General features: G+C 37.6%; 1 protein-coding gene across 1 annotated transcript in view; it reads left to right on the top strand.

Moving 5' to 3' along the window:
* FER1L6 (fer-1 like family member 6) overlaps positions 1-17,562 on the top strand; it is a 113,930-nt gene that overhangs the window by 28,490 nt on the left and 67,878 nt on the right. The window contains exons 7-16 of the mRNA XM_072410662.1: positions 763-841; positions 2,453-2,609; positions 5,422-5,608; positions 6,537-6,729; positions 7,841-8,187; positions 8,621-8,729; positions 9,246-9,429; positions 9,822-9,942; positions 11,989-12,089; positions 13,395-13,485. Coding sequence (XP_072266763.1) covers positions 763-841; positions 2,453-2,609; positions 5,422-5,608; positions 6,537-6,729; positions 7,841-8,187; positions 8,621-8,729; positions 9,246-9,429; positions 9,822-9,942; positions 11,989-12,089; positions 13,395-13,485 — 1,569 coding nt within the window. The remainder of the gene's footprint in view (positions 1-762; positions 842-2,452; positions 2,610-5,421; positions 5,609-6,536; positions 6,730-7,840; positions 8,188-8,620; positions 8,730-9,245; positions 9,430-9,821; positions 9,943-11,988; positions 12,090-13,394; positions 13,486-17,562) is intronic.

The raw sequence follows: 17,562 nt of genomic DNA, 5'->3' as shown, positions 1-17,562 counted from the left end.
GTGCGAAATAGCTCCTTCTGGGCATGTGCAGAAGGAGCACTCAAGAGCCTCCCGCGATGCGTGACGTGGGTATACCGGGAGGCTTTGCGCTCCAATTAATAATTAGGAGGTGGTGCTGCACTCCTTTTTTTTTTTAAAAAAAGGGTTGTCTACCCTTTTATGTAAAGTGAAATTTTTGAGTTTAGGTATGCTCTTAAGTACAAATTTGGCCAGCCTATCAACATTTAAATATTTTCATGTTTTATTAAACAATATATCACCTATGAAGTAAGTCATCATTGACCTCTTTAGCTGCAGACATTGAGGAGTAATTCATCCTAAAAATGTATAGCGGAAGTTTTACTTTGACTTGTACTGATCATTTTTTTTTCCTGCAGTGAATAGGGATGGACAAACCTGCCCTAGTTTGATTTACCAAGGGTTTAGCAAATTCTGAACAAACCTGAACTCAGCAGTGAATCCTATTAAAGTCTAAAGCAGTAAATCCTTTTCTTTTTTTCAATTCTGACCATTTTTAAGGGCTAACAGGTATTCTATGGTCATAAATAAGCCACAGGAAGCATGCATTTTTATCAAATTGTAATTAGTCCTAGTCCTAGTAGCCACTCATCACCAACCCCTCCTAAATAACAACTATTTGCTCCCTGGTTCAAAATGTATTATGAAACCCCAGATTTTCAATTCTACAATCTATTTGTTTCAAGACATCAGCATCTACCATGATTTATCAATATTCTAACTTTTTTCTGCTTTATTCAACAGGTTATGCACAACAAATTGATTGGAAGCGTTCTGATTGGTTCTTTTAGGCTTGATCTGGGAACTGTTTATAATGAACCAGGTAATATGATAGATGATATAATATGTTACAAAAAAAAAATAGACTTATCTACAAGATTGATTGAAAGATGAGATATACATGAAGTATACAAAGTAATGTAAATACACATACGACAAAATTCCTTTGCAAACCCATATACAGGTAGTCCCCGGGTAACATACGAGATAGGGACTGTAGATTTGTTCTTAAGTTGAATTTGTATGTAAGTCGGAACAGGTACATTATTTTAAAAAATGCAGTTAGGACAGATGTTTTTCTCAACATATTATTAGGCAGTGAGGTTTAAGTTATTGTAAAAAATCCTCACTGTGAGCTAATCACAAACAAAGCAAAAAAAAAAAAATACTTTATGGAGCCTCGATATTCATTAACTTCTGTAGCAAGCTGTGCTTTGATATGCAAAAAGAATCAACTGCAGAGTTTGTCTTGGTCATTAAAGAGGTTGAAGAAGAGCTCAGCTGTGTCATGCAAACCGCCCCCTTCCCCCTATCAAGCCCCTGTTTGTATCTAGGAGTTGTCCGTATGTCACATGTCCTTAACTTGGGGACTACCTGTAGTACCTGGAAACATAGGCTATGATGTTGTCACTGTTCTGTACATAGCCGGTGCAGAAAGAAGAGTCGTAGATGGGATGAATGAGGCTCTCCCACAATGCAATGCCTGCAAAACCCTACAGGGGGAGGATAGAAGACCAGTCATGCTGCACAAGGATGGAGAGAAGCAGTGATAGGTCTGCACAGAGGCAAAGTACAGGAGTTGTTTCATGCTGCATTACATCCCCAGATCTGGAAGAATTACATATGGAACACCAGGATTCCTATAAGAATTTACATTCCTGTAAAATTAAACAATATTGGTGTAGTCCAGAGTTAAACTTTACAGCTGCCAGAACAATGATAAATAAATTCTGATTGATTGTATTCTGTATTGACAGCAGACATCACCCAGCTGTGTACCAGTTGTTCTTTCAGTGAACATAACATACACATTGTAGGACGCTGCTATTATTTTGCTGAGCCATGAAGCAGCTTTGTAATTGGATTTCACGGAGACAAAAACAAGGCTTCGTTATTATTGTTCTCCGACTCAGTGGATTTAACCGTGACTGCTTGGAATATGGTGCAAATAATGAAGCAGAATCTTCAATGTAGATTGCAGAATAAATTAAATTACTGAGCGCAATGTGCTCTTTCTAAAGGCTAGAATTCTCTGCAGCACTCCTTATCACCACCCTAGGCTGTGATTGGACATTGAATGAGCAGAAGCAACCAATCTCTCCACAGTTTCTCCCCCATTCACCTTTTTACACCTGTGTATGTATCACACCTGGTTGGCTCCCCATTCTGCTTCTTCCCTCTCCCAGTCTGAACAATGTTGTACAGGGGCGTATGATACCAAGGAAAAATTAGATGCTTATATTAGCTGCATGTAAAAATTATTTTCAATATATATACATATAAATATATATATATATATATATATATATATTATAAACACATGCACATATATATTAAATATATACATATTTATATCTAACTTCATTTATTTGATTTCTTTAGGTTTAGTAAAATAAATCTGGCATTGCTGTGATATCTAAATGATATTTTTCAGGGCACCAGTTCAGTGACAAATGGGCCCTTCTCACAGATCCCGCTGACATCAGGACTGGTGTGAAGGGGTACCTCAAATGTGACATTACCGTGGCCGGAAAAGGGGACAGCATACAGTCTGGCCAGAAAGTCAGTGATGCCGAGGAACAAATAGAAAAGTAAGACATAATCCAACTTGTTATATATGGAATCCATACAATATTGACCATCCATATCTTGTCTGGACTACTGTAACCTCCTGCTCTCTGGTATTCCACTAACCCGACACTCTCCTCTACAATCTAATATGAATGCTGCAGCCAGACTCATCCATCCTTCCCACCGCTCCTCTTCTGCTGCCTCTCTTTGTAGTTCTCTCCATTGGCTTCCATTTCACCTGAGAATCAAATTCATCTCCTGTGCTTTGCCTTCAAATCCCTCCACAGTTCTTTTCCCACTCACCTTTCTGACCTGATAGATAAATACTCTTCCAGCCGCTCTCTTCTCTCCTCCAATGACCTACTAATGACTTCCTATTCATAACCTCCTCACATGCACAGTTCCAGGATTTCTCTAGAGCTTCCCCAGCTCTCTGGAATGGTCTTTCTCGTCCTATTTCTCATTCCTATTCAGCTTGCACCTACTTTCTGATCATTTAAAAGAACACTCAAAACCCAACGCTTCAACCTCGCCTACCTGACTCCTTCTGTCTCTTAAAACGTTCACTACTCACCCACCGATCCAAATCCCCCCTCCAATTGTGTGTACATCTTCAAAGCCAATTTATTAATGTAAAATGCCTTTGGTTGACTTGCCTTCAAAGAGGAGACTGGAAACTGCCAAAAAAAGCAGCCAGGGAGTAAATCATAAGTCAACAATACTGGCTGTGGCTGACAACATTCCATGGGTTCAACTGCAATTAGCTGTAATGAGCTGTACATTCAAGTGAATAGGAGCAGACTGGGACCATTTTTAGCAGGTGGCCGCAGCAGATTTCTGTGCAGTTCCAAAAGCATTTTTGCTGTTTAGAATTTGCACTGCTGCTGCAGTGTGTGCAAATGTGGTTGTCCTTGGTACAGATTGCAAACTTTTTACACTGCGGGTCTGAAAGGGCCCTTAATGATCTCAGTTCTATTTGAAGGCTGTATAACGAGGAATTCTATAATTATTCAACTACAATAACAATTATATCGCTATATCTGCTGATTTGCTTTTATATATTTTAAAATGTCACAGATATAAATAAGAAAGTCGTTAGTTACACCATTTACAATGTACAATAATTCAAAGCTAATCACGGCGTATGATGGAATGTTTCTGTTCCTCACTGCCTGGAGATAACACTATTTGTTTCCCTCTAATTATTTCTTCTGTTTTAATGAGCTGAACACGAAATGTCTTCCATTTTCTCAGCTCCCCAAACACAAAACCAACCATTGAGGCAATTAAACCATGGAAATGCTAATTATAAAGATTTACTGTAGGACATTTTTCACACTTTTTCATGAATAATCCATCTAAAGGGGTTTACGCTGTATTTCTACAACAATGTCACCATTTTAATCTCACCATATTAATCTCACCATTTTAATTAATTTCAGGTAATTTGCCTAATATGAGAATGGCAACAAGAATTATTGTAAAATGCGCTTTGCTTGGAAACAAGTAAAGTTGAAATTAATGTTGGCATTCTCTATTTTCACATATTTAATATTTCTTATTGCGATCTCCGACAATGGCATCATCTGTTTTTCTCTGTAGTAAGGAGCCATCTTTGTTCAAGTATCATTTAGAGTTAGCAATGAATGATGAAGATGCTAGCTCAGAGCTGGCACAGTATTTTAAATCTTGGTGCAGCTCCTGGCTCTGCTTACATAGGATTACCTACATACCCCTGAGGAAGCCTATCTAGGTGAAACGGGTTGGGTAAACAAAACCAGAACGATTGATCAGATCACTAGCGGTACACAACAGTTATATTTTGTATAACTTTGTGCTGCCACAGCAGAGATTGAAAATATCTTTTGTAATAGTTTTGTAATTATGTATGAACGAATTGTTGTAAATACTTAATGTAAGGCCCTGATCAGCACCAGTCCTCACCACACACCAGTCCTCCAATCTAACACGGCAGGAGTTACTGCGCAAGGAATGTATCTGGGGATGGGCTGGCAGCAAGCCAGGAGCCCACAGATAGCAGTACCAAGATTCCAACAGAACCAAGTCCAGAATACAGAGCAGAGGTCATACACAAGAGATCAATCCCCCATGAAGTACAATGGAAAACGCACAAGCAGAGTCGGGGTCACAGGCAAAGACCGGTCCAGGCTGAGTTAAAGCAGGAAAGGCAAGGTCAGCAACAATAAATCGGACAAAAACAAACTTCAGCATGGATTAGCCCAACTATATCCTACAACAGGCACTGGTGACTGGGAGCAGAGAGGCCTTAAAGTCCCAGCAGCCAATAGCAGTGCAGGACTGAGTCCGGAGCTAATTGCCTCTGAAATCCCCTTCAGCTGTGCACAGCCTCCCAGAGTGGTGCTGGGGATGCAAAAAATCCATCAGGCTGCACAGCTAAAGGGAAGCAGGGGCTGCTGCTATCTTAGTTTTCCTGGCTGCTGCAAATGACATTGCTGGACAATAAATGGAGAATAAATAGCTGGAGAATAAATAGCGTTTCGTACTGCGATGGCGCACAGCACAGATGGGCATCTCCAAACACTTAATTCACTAAGCCAATGAACCCCATCTCTTTCTTGTTCTTTCAATACATTTTTACTAACTAGGGACGAGCAGGAATGCCTCTGGGCTTATCAAAAATGATCATTGCCATTGAGGTCAATATACTGTAACTTACAAACCCAGCACAGGGTAAAGTGGGGTAACTGGAGAAGGTACAGGCAGTAGAGACTCTTTTGCTCTTGGTTTTATTGAGAAATGACCTGTGAAATGCACCACCCTGCCTAATATCTTCTATACTGTGTTTTGCAGGAACTTGTTGATCCCCAAAGGTTTTCCCTCGGAGAGACCCTGGGCCCGGTTCTATGTACGGATCTACAGAGCTGAAGGACTCCCGAAAATGAACTCCAGTATAATGGCGAATGTCACCAAAGCCTTTATGGGAGACGACAAGGACCTGGTAGACCCGTATGTGGTGGTCATGTTTGCAGGACAGATGGTAAATTAGACTTGTTTGTTACAATGACAACATGATATAATATATAAGTATATAAAAGAATAAAGGCTTCTTAAAAATGAAATATTACCATTTCACTAAGTACTTACAAGTAAGTAATTACAATAATCCAATTATGTGCAAAGAAAATCCTGTTTTTCTAGATTTACTTGCATGTTATTAGGTATTTTTTGCAATGTAAATTTTTACCGCATTCACTAAGTTAGGTGAATTATCCCTTGCAGAAGGATTCACCATATATTCCGGTAAATGAACATCTATGTTTCCCACAGATACAAAAGACCCAAATTATTTCAGCTTAGGAATGCAAGCAACATGCAAGCAAGAAACCAAGGTTTAGAGAGGCGCAGGCAATTATTAATTTTTCCTTAGTGATGAATTGTACGAAAATTTTTTCCAGTTTGCTAATTTACAAGTTTATTGCCAAACTCCTGAACGTGGTATCATTCTCAAAAATGCTGGAGAATCCAGATCACAATACTATGATCAGTGAGTTTGCAATATTTGATTTGAAGTTGGCAGTTGGCTTAAAAAGTGGTTTACCAACCATATTTTTACTTTGATTCAAGGAAAAAACTACATGTTTTACTTTGTTACATGTTATCACTGGTCCTAACTACTCCCAACAGTTTACAGTTAACTGGTAAGATAGGCAAATTAAAATCATGAAATGGAGAAAATATTCACAAACATACATTTTTCATTGTCTTTTATTCCAAATGGCCATTAAAGATAATGCAGTTCTGCTCATCAGTAGACCCTTAGCCATGCACACTCTAATATCCAGCTCTTGTATAAATGGAACCCACAATTATAGAAAAAAGCAATGTAATTGTACAAAGCATGATCTTAATTCTCAAATTTTATTTGGATCTTCTTTAATCTGTTGGTTATTTGTTTGGAATATTAGGGTCGGACAACAGCCCAGAAGAACACAGCGTCACCAGTATGGCATGAGCAGATTGTATTTAAAGAAATGTTCCCTCCATTGTGTCGGAGAGTAAAGATCCAGGTGTGGGATGAGGGTAGTATGAACGATGTGGCTCTGGCGACTCATTTCATAGATCTGAAGAAGATCTCTGATGAGCAAGATGGTGACAAAGGTGAATCTACTGTATTATATATATGTGGATGTTATTCATCTTGTAACCAACCCGGGGGATAGAAACCTAGGAAGCTCAGCTTGTAATGTTTTTGAATTGGCTTTAAAATTGATGTGTGATTGGGTATTATTATTATTAATAAAGTATTTCTCCAGCCATAGCTTTTTTAAAGCTTTGGATAAAGGGTAAGTAACAAACATATAGGGTTATTTGTTCCTTTTCTTATCTGAGTCACATTGACGACATTTCTTCCCATCCCAGAAATACTGGAAGAGGTGAAGAAATGATGGGAATTATCTCAAAGATTAGAGGAAATTATGCTTTTGACAGTTGTATCCATTGTCAGATTTATTACTTGTGTTGTAAGTAATGAAATCTTGGATTTCTCATCACTTTCTATCTTGGTGAGATAGAATAAATCTTCCCTTGGGGGCACAAACATAACAGAATCCTCAGCAAGGTTTTATAAGTTCCTTGTTGTATTCATAACGAAAGAAAAGAGACAGGGGAACTTACCTCTCCTACTGCCCAATTCTTTGATCTCTACACTTTGAAAAGAACTCAATGGATAAAGCAGTTTCCTCTGCTGTTCCCCATGTTATTAAAGGACACCATGATGACATTGAAGTTTGAGAGTTAAAACACCAGATATAGAGCACTGCCACTACTATTATTATAGTAAAAGTCACTTTAGGAGTTTACCTAAAATTAGATTTCTATCACTAGAGCCTGTAGACACCCAACCTTGAGTGCCCAATTATAAAAGTATTAGTTATCTGTTTCTTATAACTTTTTCTTAATTTATTGGTTCATTACAACATTTGCATCAAAGGCCATGAGATAGTTTTTTTGTACTGATGATGTACTAAAAAAAAATATAATAAATTAATATAGCTTATTTTGCCTATGCAACCTTTGGGCCTAGACCCATTAACCCTATTAGAAAATCCAGTCCTGGGTTCAAACAAACGGGGTAAGAGAATGTGTAAGCTTTATAAAAGGTGACATGATGTAACTTGTAAGGGTGCAAACTTTGAAGTTTGATTCAAAGGGAAGAATCCCTCCAAGGGCACTTTATTTAGCATAATGCTTTTGTTTCTTTTTTTTATAGGTTTCCTCCCAACGTTTGGTCCAGCATGGATCAACTTGTATGGTTCTCCTCGTAACACCACTTTGATGGAAGATCACCAAGAGCTCAACGAAGGTCATGGAGAAGGAGTTTCATTCAGAGGAAGAATCTTCATTGAAATCGCTGTGGAGATTCTTTCTGGTGGGGCACACGAATCAAAGTTCTCCAAAATTATCAAGGACATCAAAATTCCTATGAAGGACTCAAAGTCTTCCAAAGGGGCAGGGAAAGAGAAAGGAGAGAAGGAGGAAGCTAAGCCAGCTGCTGCTGCTGCAGACAAGACCAATTCGATCCAAGTGGAAGTGGAACCTTTTGATGTCCCTCCTGAGGTTAATATTGTGGTATTATCTGTTCGTTGTATTGTCATAGTCAGTATTGTCCTAATAATTCTAACTGTTGTAAATAGGATTTAATTCTTTCTTGTCAATAAGAAGAACATTGTAACAGGTTGAGGAAGCCACCATTTGAGCCGAGTTTGTAGAACGCCAAGCTTACTTCTCTTGTCGATACTTTTCAATTTAACTACCACTATGGGTCTAAAAGCAAAATAGTCATATATATACCCCCATATATGAATACTTGAGAGCCACGTTACCACTATGGGTGCCACAACACTAAGCCTTCATAACTTCATGGACCTGAGCTTTCACCTATGGTGCTCTTCAGGAAGCAAACAAAAGATAAATTAGGATTGTTCAACCAAACTGCAAATGCCTGAATGATGATACAACCCAATGACATATCTCTTTATGTTTATTTTAGATACACGAGGAAAAATTTGAAGACTTCCTTCTTTTTGGTTCATTTTTTGAGGCAACCCTAATTGACAGGAAGATTGGAGATAAACCGATAAGCTTTGAAGGCAGTGTTGGTGAGTTAATATTTAAAACCTATTATTCATTCAGTTTAAGCCATCTAAAAATATTCCAGGTGCAACAAAACAAAATATGATCAAAGTCTTTCAGTTCTTATTCTTTAAAAAGCAACATGCATAAAAACGGTTGTCAGTAGCTGTAAAAAAGGAGCCTTACTCTTGGTGGGAAGCTGTGATCTTTCTGCACAGGTCTGCAAAGTCATATCCTGAGCTCTTCAATCAGCAGGCAGCATGAACTTTGAGGATTTTGGAGCTATTAATTTGTCTTAGTAGGGGTGCGTTTTTTGTAGACACTGCAATTCGAATACCTCCTATGATATGGCAATGTAGGAATACCCTGGCGAGCAGTGACAAGGGTAATCAAGTATAATGTCTGAAATATTGTTTTCAGGATTTCACAATGTTCTCCAGTCCTTTGCACAAATTGGGGGTTTTTATAAGTAAACACCAAATACCAGAATGATGTAATGATGGCAAATACTTGGCACTACTAACTTATCTGTGTATTTGCAGGTAATTATGGAAACGTTCTTGATGGAGTCTCACCACATGGCAGCAAAAAGAAGACATCTGATCCTGAAGACCCAGAAGGTGCACCTTTACTGCAAGCTGAAGAGGGGAATGTCTCTCATGAAATCTCAATGGCGTATAAATCAGTGACATCGCCGGAGAAGCCTCTTATAACAGAAGGAAACAGGTACACATTATAAGATAATCAATGCATGCATTTAAAGCTGGACTCTAGGCATATATAAAAGACACAAAAATAATGCAGATTGGTTTTTACAAACTCACTATTTTTTTTATGCAAGCAGTACCTGGATTGGACTTGGTACCAACCCTTTGCAGTCTATGTACAGACCTGTAAATGTTACTGAGCAACCTGTGTTCCCATTGGGGAGATCATCTTCTCTTTTTGTCCTATACAGAGGAAATTAGGTAGAGATAAGCAGACTCTGTATCACTACGTTGTCTCTGCAGCTTCCATCAGTGGAATTGTCCCTTCTAGAATTTAGTACCTAGGAGAAAATGCTTGCCTTATTCATGAGAATCACAGCCTCGATTAACAATTTGTGTTGTGTCTTACAGGAATTACCACTATTTGCCATTTTATGAAAAAAAGCCATGCATCTATGTGAAAAGTACCTGGGGTGACCAGACTTTCAGATTGTACACATCTAACATGCTTCAAAAAATGGCCGACCACCTGGTATGTACATTGAAATGGATTTGAGTAACACACAATAGGAGTTTATTTTTGGATGAAGGTGGAAATGGGGCTTGTTCTGGGTTACGTTACGTTACGACTCTGCCTCCCAGATGGGCATGGATATTTTGATGGCATAGTTCTGTCATCAGGGGCAATGGATGTCAAATAGACAGAAGAGACGCTACAGCCATCAGACTTATGGTCAAAGCAAACAACACAAAGTTGCACACAGAGTCATTATGCCAAATTGATTCTAAACACCATCCAGATTCCAGACAGGTAGATAAAACAACAACTGAGAATATTAAAAGCCATTGATCAAGATAAGCACACACAAATGCAATCCAAACTAGTTTGGGGAATAATCCAGGACACAAACAGACAAAAAATAACTTGAAACCAACCATAAACAGACAGATCAGGTACAGGCTATCCAGCAATCTAATTAAACTGGAGAGAATACACTTTCATCGGTGAAGCTGGGTGATCCAGCAAAACCTGAAATGGATTTCTTTAAAGTCATCTGCTATTTGCTGGCAAATGTTTTGAATCCTGGTCCTGATCCATTACGGATTTGTTGGATCACCCAGCTTCACTGATGAAAAGGTATCCTCTCCAGCCTTGGAAAACCTAAATAAATCAGTCCCACAGTATGTAGTGGTCCATTAGGTTAGCCAGAATGTGTCATTCAGGTATCCATGGAGTTTTAACTACTTGCACATAATTTTTAACAAGGGAACTCTGTAAAGTACAAATCCGCAGTTTCCACAATAATTTGCATTAAACACTGCACTTTTCTCGCCTAGAAATGTAAAAATGTAATGTTTTGTGCCAGAAGATCAAGGGAGTATAAATGAATGAAATCAAGTAATTAGACTGGTAATATCTTACGAATATCAAGCCAGTAACGTTGGTATAAAATATAACTAACATAATACCTTAGGACTGGAAGGCTCCAAGAACATTTGGTGGGTGATATATCCAGTACAGAACAGGTACTTGTACTATTACTTATACTATGTAGCATATGGAGTCAGTACAATTACCTGGGAAATTACATTCTTCAAGGAAATTAGGTTCTTTAAAACATTACTGACATTTACTGACATTGAAATCCACTTTGAGGACAGATGCTTGAGAGTTAGGCTAGCTAACAGTTTCTAATATCAGAAACAATTAGTGAGATCTCTGCACTAAGTTCCTGATAAATACATTTACTGTGAACATTTTGAGGGTCTCCTATCATTCCCACTAAACTTTGAATTTAATTTAAACTTTTTAACTTTGATAGGAGGATCTGGAACACACAAAGATGAGCAAGAACACCCAGATCACCTAGGTAGACCAACACAGTTGGGAATTAACTCAGTGAGATCTCGCTGATGAATCCAAACCATATGGGAAACTAGGAGTAGACCTCCATCATAACCTAAATATTTTAGGTGGATTGACCCTTTAAAGGACAGCCCAAGATTACAATGTTGATTTTGTTTTGGATATCATAGAGAAGGGTAAGAACTAGTCAAGGCTGGGCTTCTTTGACTTTGAGCCAAGACCCTGGAGCTAAGTCATTAATTGACCACCATGGCGCATTTCTTGGACAAGATAACAGCAGGTAGAGTAACTCTTGGAAACATTAAGATCAGAGATGTGCCCAAAAGTGTTTTTGTTTATTTATTTAAAGGTAATTATGGGTACTCTTGAATCCTTACCTTGCAGTACTTTAGTGTAGAATGGGCAACCCAAGTCCAACGATAGCTTCTGTAGACAAAGATGGAAAAGACAAGACCAAGCAGTAGGTCCATCTTCTTCTGAAGAATTATCCATTGAGCATTCTAGTTGTAAAACTAATTGAAAGCACCTAAATGGAAATGTCTAAACTTAGGTCAAGGGGTCAGCCCATCATTAAAGCAGCGTGGTTTTGCAAGCCGGTCCCCATCTGATTTACTTACCAACTGCATGGACAGCTACCATCATGAAGGCACACAATTATTTCTGCAGCTGTGATAGTAATCAATGCTAACATTTTCTTTATTTATTTTACAGGAAGAGGGGTTACAACATATGAAAGAGCTCATCAAGATTTCTGATTTTGCACCTGAAGAGAAGATGAGAGAGGTTCTCACAGATTTTGTTAGCCAGAGCAAGTATGTTTTTCCTATCTTTATATGTACATCAAATATTTTAGATTAGAATACATTTATAATACATTAAAAGTTGTTTAATGCTTTTTGCAGCTTTTGGTTGCCTTCTGCAGACTCTTTATTGTAGAGCTGTATGTCTATGATCCCAGTTGTAAACAGTGTACAGGGTGGCTTTCATGATATTTGTTCAGGGTTTAATGAAGCTGATTGCGTGGTGGAGCAATGAGCTGCAACAAGACTCTAGGTGTTCATAACTAGACCTTAACCTAACTTTTAGGTAGCTGTTAGGCCAATAAACACAATCCAAGTAGTGAAATAGAGAACCTCATTATTGTACAAAAGTTTGAAAAATAGGCTGGTACTTAGAGAAGTAAGAGTAAAATCATAGGCAGGACATGTGCCACATGGGAAACCGCTGTCCATCCGTTTATACCAACACATATAGCTTTGAGGATAAGGAATTGAGGCCATGAGGGTTTATAATACAAAACTTGTACATTGTCCCAATCCCCACTGCTGTGCTTTAATATCTTCATTACAGTAGTCCCTGGGTTACATACGAGATAGGGACTATAGGTTTGTTCTTAAGTTGAATTTGTATGTAAGTCGGAACAGGTAAATTATTTTAATAAATGCAACTAAGACAGATGTTTGTTTCAACATATTATTAGGCAGTGTGGTGTCAGTTACTGTATAAAATCCTCACTGTGAGCTAATCACAAACAAAGCAAAAAAAAACTTTATGGAACCTAGACATTCATTAACTTCGGAAGCAAGATGTGCTTTGATATGCAAATGAAAATAACTGCAGTTTGGTGTGGTCATTAAATAGTTGCAAGAGCTTGCAGAACAGCAAAAGATTTTTTCTACAAGTTATGCAAACTGCCCCCTCCCCCCATCGAGCCTCTGTCCTGCATAGGAACAAGCAGGAAAGCCAAGTTTGTATCTAGGAGACGTCCATATGTTGGATGTCGTTAACTCGGGGGCTACCTGTATATAGCAGTTCTTTATGATAGGCATTGCTACTAGTTGGGCACTACATAATTTAGGCAACATCATACTATAATTTGGACAAAACCCATAATTCACAATCTGGAAAGGACTCAAATGGTGGTTTTCCTTTTGGTATACTATTCTGAAAATATTGTGCAATGAGGCATAACAAATATAATATTTAAATTTGTAAAATCACATTACAAAAATGTAAATAGTATATAAATATTTTACTTTAAAATGCACCCTTTGCTTTTAACTATATCCATAAAGCATAACATATTATCACTTATTACTTTAACTGTCAATTTTCAGGGCATTCATCTCTGCCGCAGAAAAGAAAAGCAAAATGTCTGATACAACGCTCTTGGATAAAAAGAGAGTTACACTCTGCAAGCAGGAACTGGTAAGGCATTGTATTTGTACTGACCTCCTTCTAAGAAGTATGTAAAAGCAATGATCCAAATCTCCTATCTCACTATGACATACAAACCTGCAGTTTACAAGTAAAATAAAAATATCCCTTTGTATAATTGTCATTGAAAAAAATGTCACCACTGGAGGATTTCCTTTCTAATTCTGTTCTGATGACAGCTTAAAACTGTGGAATTTTAATACCTTGTCCTGGCATCTCTGGTATGGAAAAAGAGGGAATTTGTTCAAGAAGACAGAAATTCAAATCTAACTTCCACCTGCTCTGTGGGAACAAACATTTGGCTGGCTTTATTGGCCCATTTTTTGGGTCAGAGATCACTTTTTCAAGGAATGATTAGATAGTGCTCCCCTTGGGTGAACTATATATATATAAATATATGTGTGTGTATATATATATATATATATATATATATAGGTAATTTCTTGTAATAAAATAAAAAAGTCTGTCCTTGTTTTTCAATATATAGTATAGTATATTGAAAAACAAGGACAGACTTTTCTATTTTATTAGAAGAAATTAAAAAAAAATAATATATATATATATATATATATATATATATGAATTTATTTAAAAAATATATATATTTAATTATTAGTGAGATGAGCTTGGTGGCAATAGTCCAGTTATGTGTAACAGGCACCCCGCCAGCCGTTCAGTCCCTCGCACAGCAGTGTCTGCAGATTTGACTCCAGGCGGAAGTGAGTGGTACTGAGCGTCTCCCCCTAAGCAGGGTTCCATGGCATGAGGAAGGGGTACCCGCAGTGTCACCTCACCACCAGTCTGAACGCAACTTTAAAGTTTGGTGAGTGCGCAGATTTATATTTGAGGCACCGCAGCGCACAGACAATTGGCAGTACCTTAATGTCATAGAAGTGGCTCCTGGGGGTTCCTAATATGCAAACTCAATTTGGGGTCCTTGAAATAGCCAATCACCACAATTTTTACTTTACACAAAACGGTAGATAACCCTTTTTTTTGTTTTTTTCATTAAATGCCTTTTTAAAAAAAAAACAAAACAAAAAGGCAAAACCCCTCCCATTCTGTCATTACCGCCCTGGCAGTAAAGACTGAATGGGAGCGTAGAGCCTCCTGAGATATGCACGTCATGAATTCCCGGAGGTTTGGGCTTCGAGAACAGGCATGTGCAGTGAGATTGGCACTTTTTTTTTTTTTTTTTGGACAAATACAGCGGCATACGTCACAGATCTGTGCAAGTAAAGGTGTCATCTTTTTTTTATTTTTGCTTTAGGTCCATTTTAATGAGAAAACATCCCTGATTCTTATTATGATTTTATGCTTGAGTGATTTTGCCAGATCTATTTCACATTCATTAGTGAAGGGTGCATGGTACATATGGATGCTGCATTCAGCTAATTTTGGGTACAATAGGCAACCAAGACACATAAACAGCAATACAAAATCTGACATGAGTTCTAAACTCTTACTAATCAAAAAGAAAAAGAACATTCATTTTTTCATTTCATACGCTTTGCAACAGGTAAAAATAAATTTATCCTAAAGAAGGCAAAGGCAGGATTTTGGAAGAAGAGATTACAATTGGATATTTCCCTTTGGTATAAAAAATCTTTTTCAGAAAATACTTTAATCTGCAAACAAGAAAGCTGATGGAAGCCATAATTTTACTGGTTTACTGCAAACGTATGTAGTCTGATCCAGAAAGGATTCTGGCTCCAGGGCAGGATTTATAGAGTAATGGCAAGTTCAGATATCCCCATCTGTAGAGCCAACTTTGTTCATCCGGATTTAGATAAGCATGTTATTGTTTGTGGTGATCTCTGCAAGCAGAACTGAGGTTTCCACAGACATAAGGCGAATATTGGCTTTTGGCAGACATTATAATTGACATAAAATACAAAGCAGCCAATATACTTATATTATTATATTATATTATTATTATTATTGTTATTAATATTAATAATAATAATAATAATAGTAATATACTCATAATAATATATTCTTACCTTAAACCTTAACAATCTATCAACCATGAGTTGGATTGGTCAGCAGAATTCAACCACATGTGGGTCTGACCTGCTAAAAATTTTTTTTAGCCTAAATACAGTTTAGTGAAGGGATGAATTAAAATCATAATAAAACTACAATCCTAGAAAGCAATCTAATTTTTTCCCTAGGATTGATCGTGGCAATTTTAAATTCATCTCCTAACAGTGGATCAACACCACCAATTTATGTCTGCTTTGTGAATTTAACAAACAGTGAAATCAAAAGTTGAAGCAGTTTTATTGTGTGTGGTGCAAGAACATTGGCTGAGCTGGGAACAAAATTACTAAGAATCCTGGCACAGAATGAATCCCAGCAACATGGCGGTGCCATTGTGCATATCGTTTATAACACATCATTACTAGTGTTAAAGGAAAAATAAATCATTGTCATGGTTCACCACCCAGTTTTATTTACAGATATGTAAAAAAAGCAAGTCTTGTTTTCACAATTTAGAGAAGTTTTTTAAGGGGCAAAGTACAGGGTTCATACTCACTGCCTGCACAAGCTGCAGCCAAGGTCCTGGTGACAGCCATTGGGTATAGATAATAGTAGGAATTGTGTTTTGGGTTCTGCACTCTTGTGTTTGGCTCCAGCCACTTTCTGTAAAGTATCAGGAATGCAATTTGGAGACCTTCTTCTTTATTCACTTAGAAATATGACCACTTTTTGCATTTTCCATAAGACATGATATGTCTTATTGAAAATGCAACCCATGAAATAGAAATTGATTTAGGCACCAAGAATAATTGAGTTTTTTCAAATACCCACACTATACAGAAAAATCACACAACTTTATTTATTGTACAAACATTACAAAAAATTTTTAAATGCATATGTGTGCAGAATAGGGCTTCAAATCTGCAGCAAAATAATTAAGCATGGTTCTATCCAGGCCTTTTAAGCCCTTTCCCAGGGAAACCTAAGGTACATGATGTTCAAATTCCCCCTGAATTTGGCATCATGCATTTCTGTCTACAACAATGGGTAAAGGGTAACAACACGTTTCCCAGTAAAACATCTGCTTCATCAGATCAACAGTCTGATTAATACCCATGTACACATATTTTATAAACTTGATTGAATATGTGGATTACATGAGTGGCACATGCACAGTTTTGGATATGGTAAACAATTTTCTTGTCACAAAGAAAAAAGCCTATTAAAGCCTTGTTAGATTTCCAGAGCAATACATTGCCTTAGTATAATTCTAAGCAAATGCGGCATGGCCATACCAAGAGATTTCGAGGGGAGAAAGGAAGATGGTTGGATAGTAAGAGAGTGAATAAACCAATGAAGTATTTAATCACTGCAGTGGTCTCAACTTAGAGACCTCAGATGAGTTTCTGTGTGTTTGTACTTATACAATAATATTGTTCCTTGTGGTTTACTGATTAAACACGTTCATCCTTATGGGGCAATACAGAGAAAATAGTCTTTGGTGAGTCCATAATTGAAATATTTTCATGTTTGACAAATGCTGGAGAGTTAGGTGGTAAGAGCTCTGTGTTTTGATCTCCAGCTTTAATTAATTCAATATTTGGGATAACGCAATAGGAGATAATAGAACACCCATAGGTAGTTGGGAACCATTTAGGCCTATGTGATACTAACAATGTTTTAGCTAGTGGAATCTTTAGCACCTGGATCACTAAAACTATAGAAAAATGATTCAGCTCCCCACCAGCTGGATGAGTGTAGCATTACTTACTCACTAATAGAAACAATATAGAAGAAAGATTTCCAACATAAGATTGACATTTCAGTTTTGCAGATGGTAAGAGCGTGACATTAGGCGTGGAATTAGGAGTATTACGTGTGGCTCTTCATATTGATACTGTTGCTTGGTGTAACAAGTTCTACTGTTGCTCACCATCAATAGAATCCCTGGTTTGCATACCCGGTCCTGCTGCCACTAGGGAGACACCACTAGCCCCAGTGTTCAACACAGGCAACGCATTCAGCAATTGCTTACTCCCAATAAATTCAGGAATACTCACAAACAAGGAGACATCAGAGGTATGA

The sequence above is a fragment of the Pyxicephalus adspersus genome, chromosome 5, assembly GCF_032062135.1.
Source record: "Pyxicephalus adspersus chromosome 5, UCB_Pads_2.0, whole genome shotgun sequence".
NCBI classification, from domain to species: domain Eukaryota; kingdom Metazoa; phylum Chordata; class Amphibia; order Anura; family Pyxicephalidae; genus Pyxicephalus; species Pyxicephalus adspersus.
This window is presented reverse-complemented; position numbering and strand designations above follow the sequence as displayed.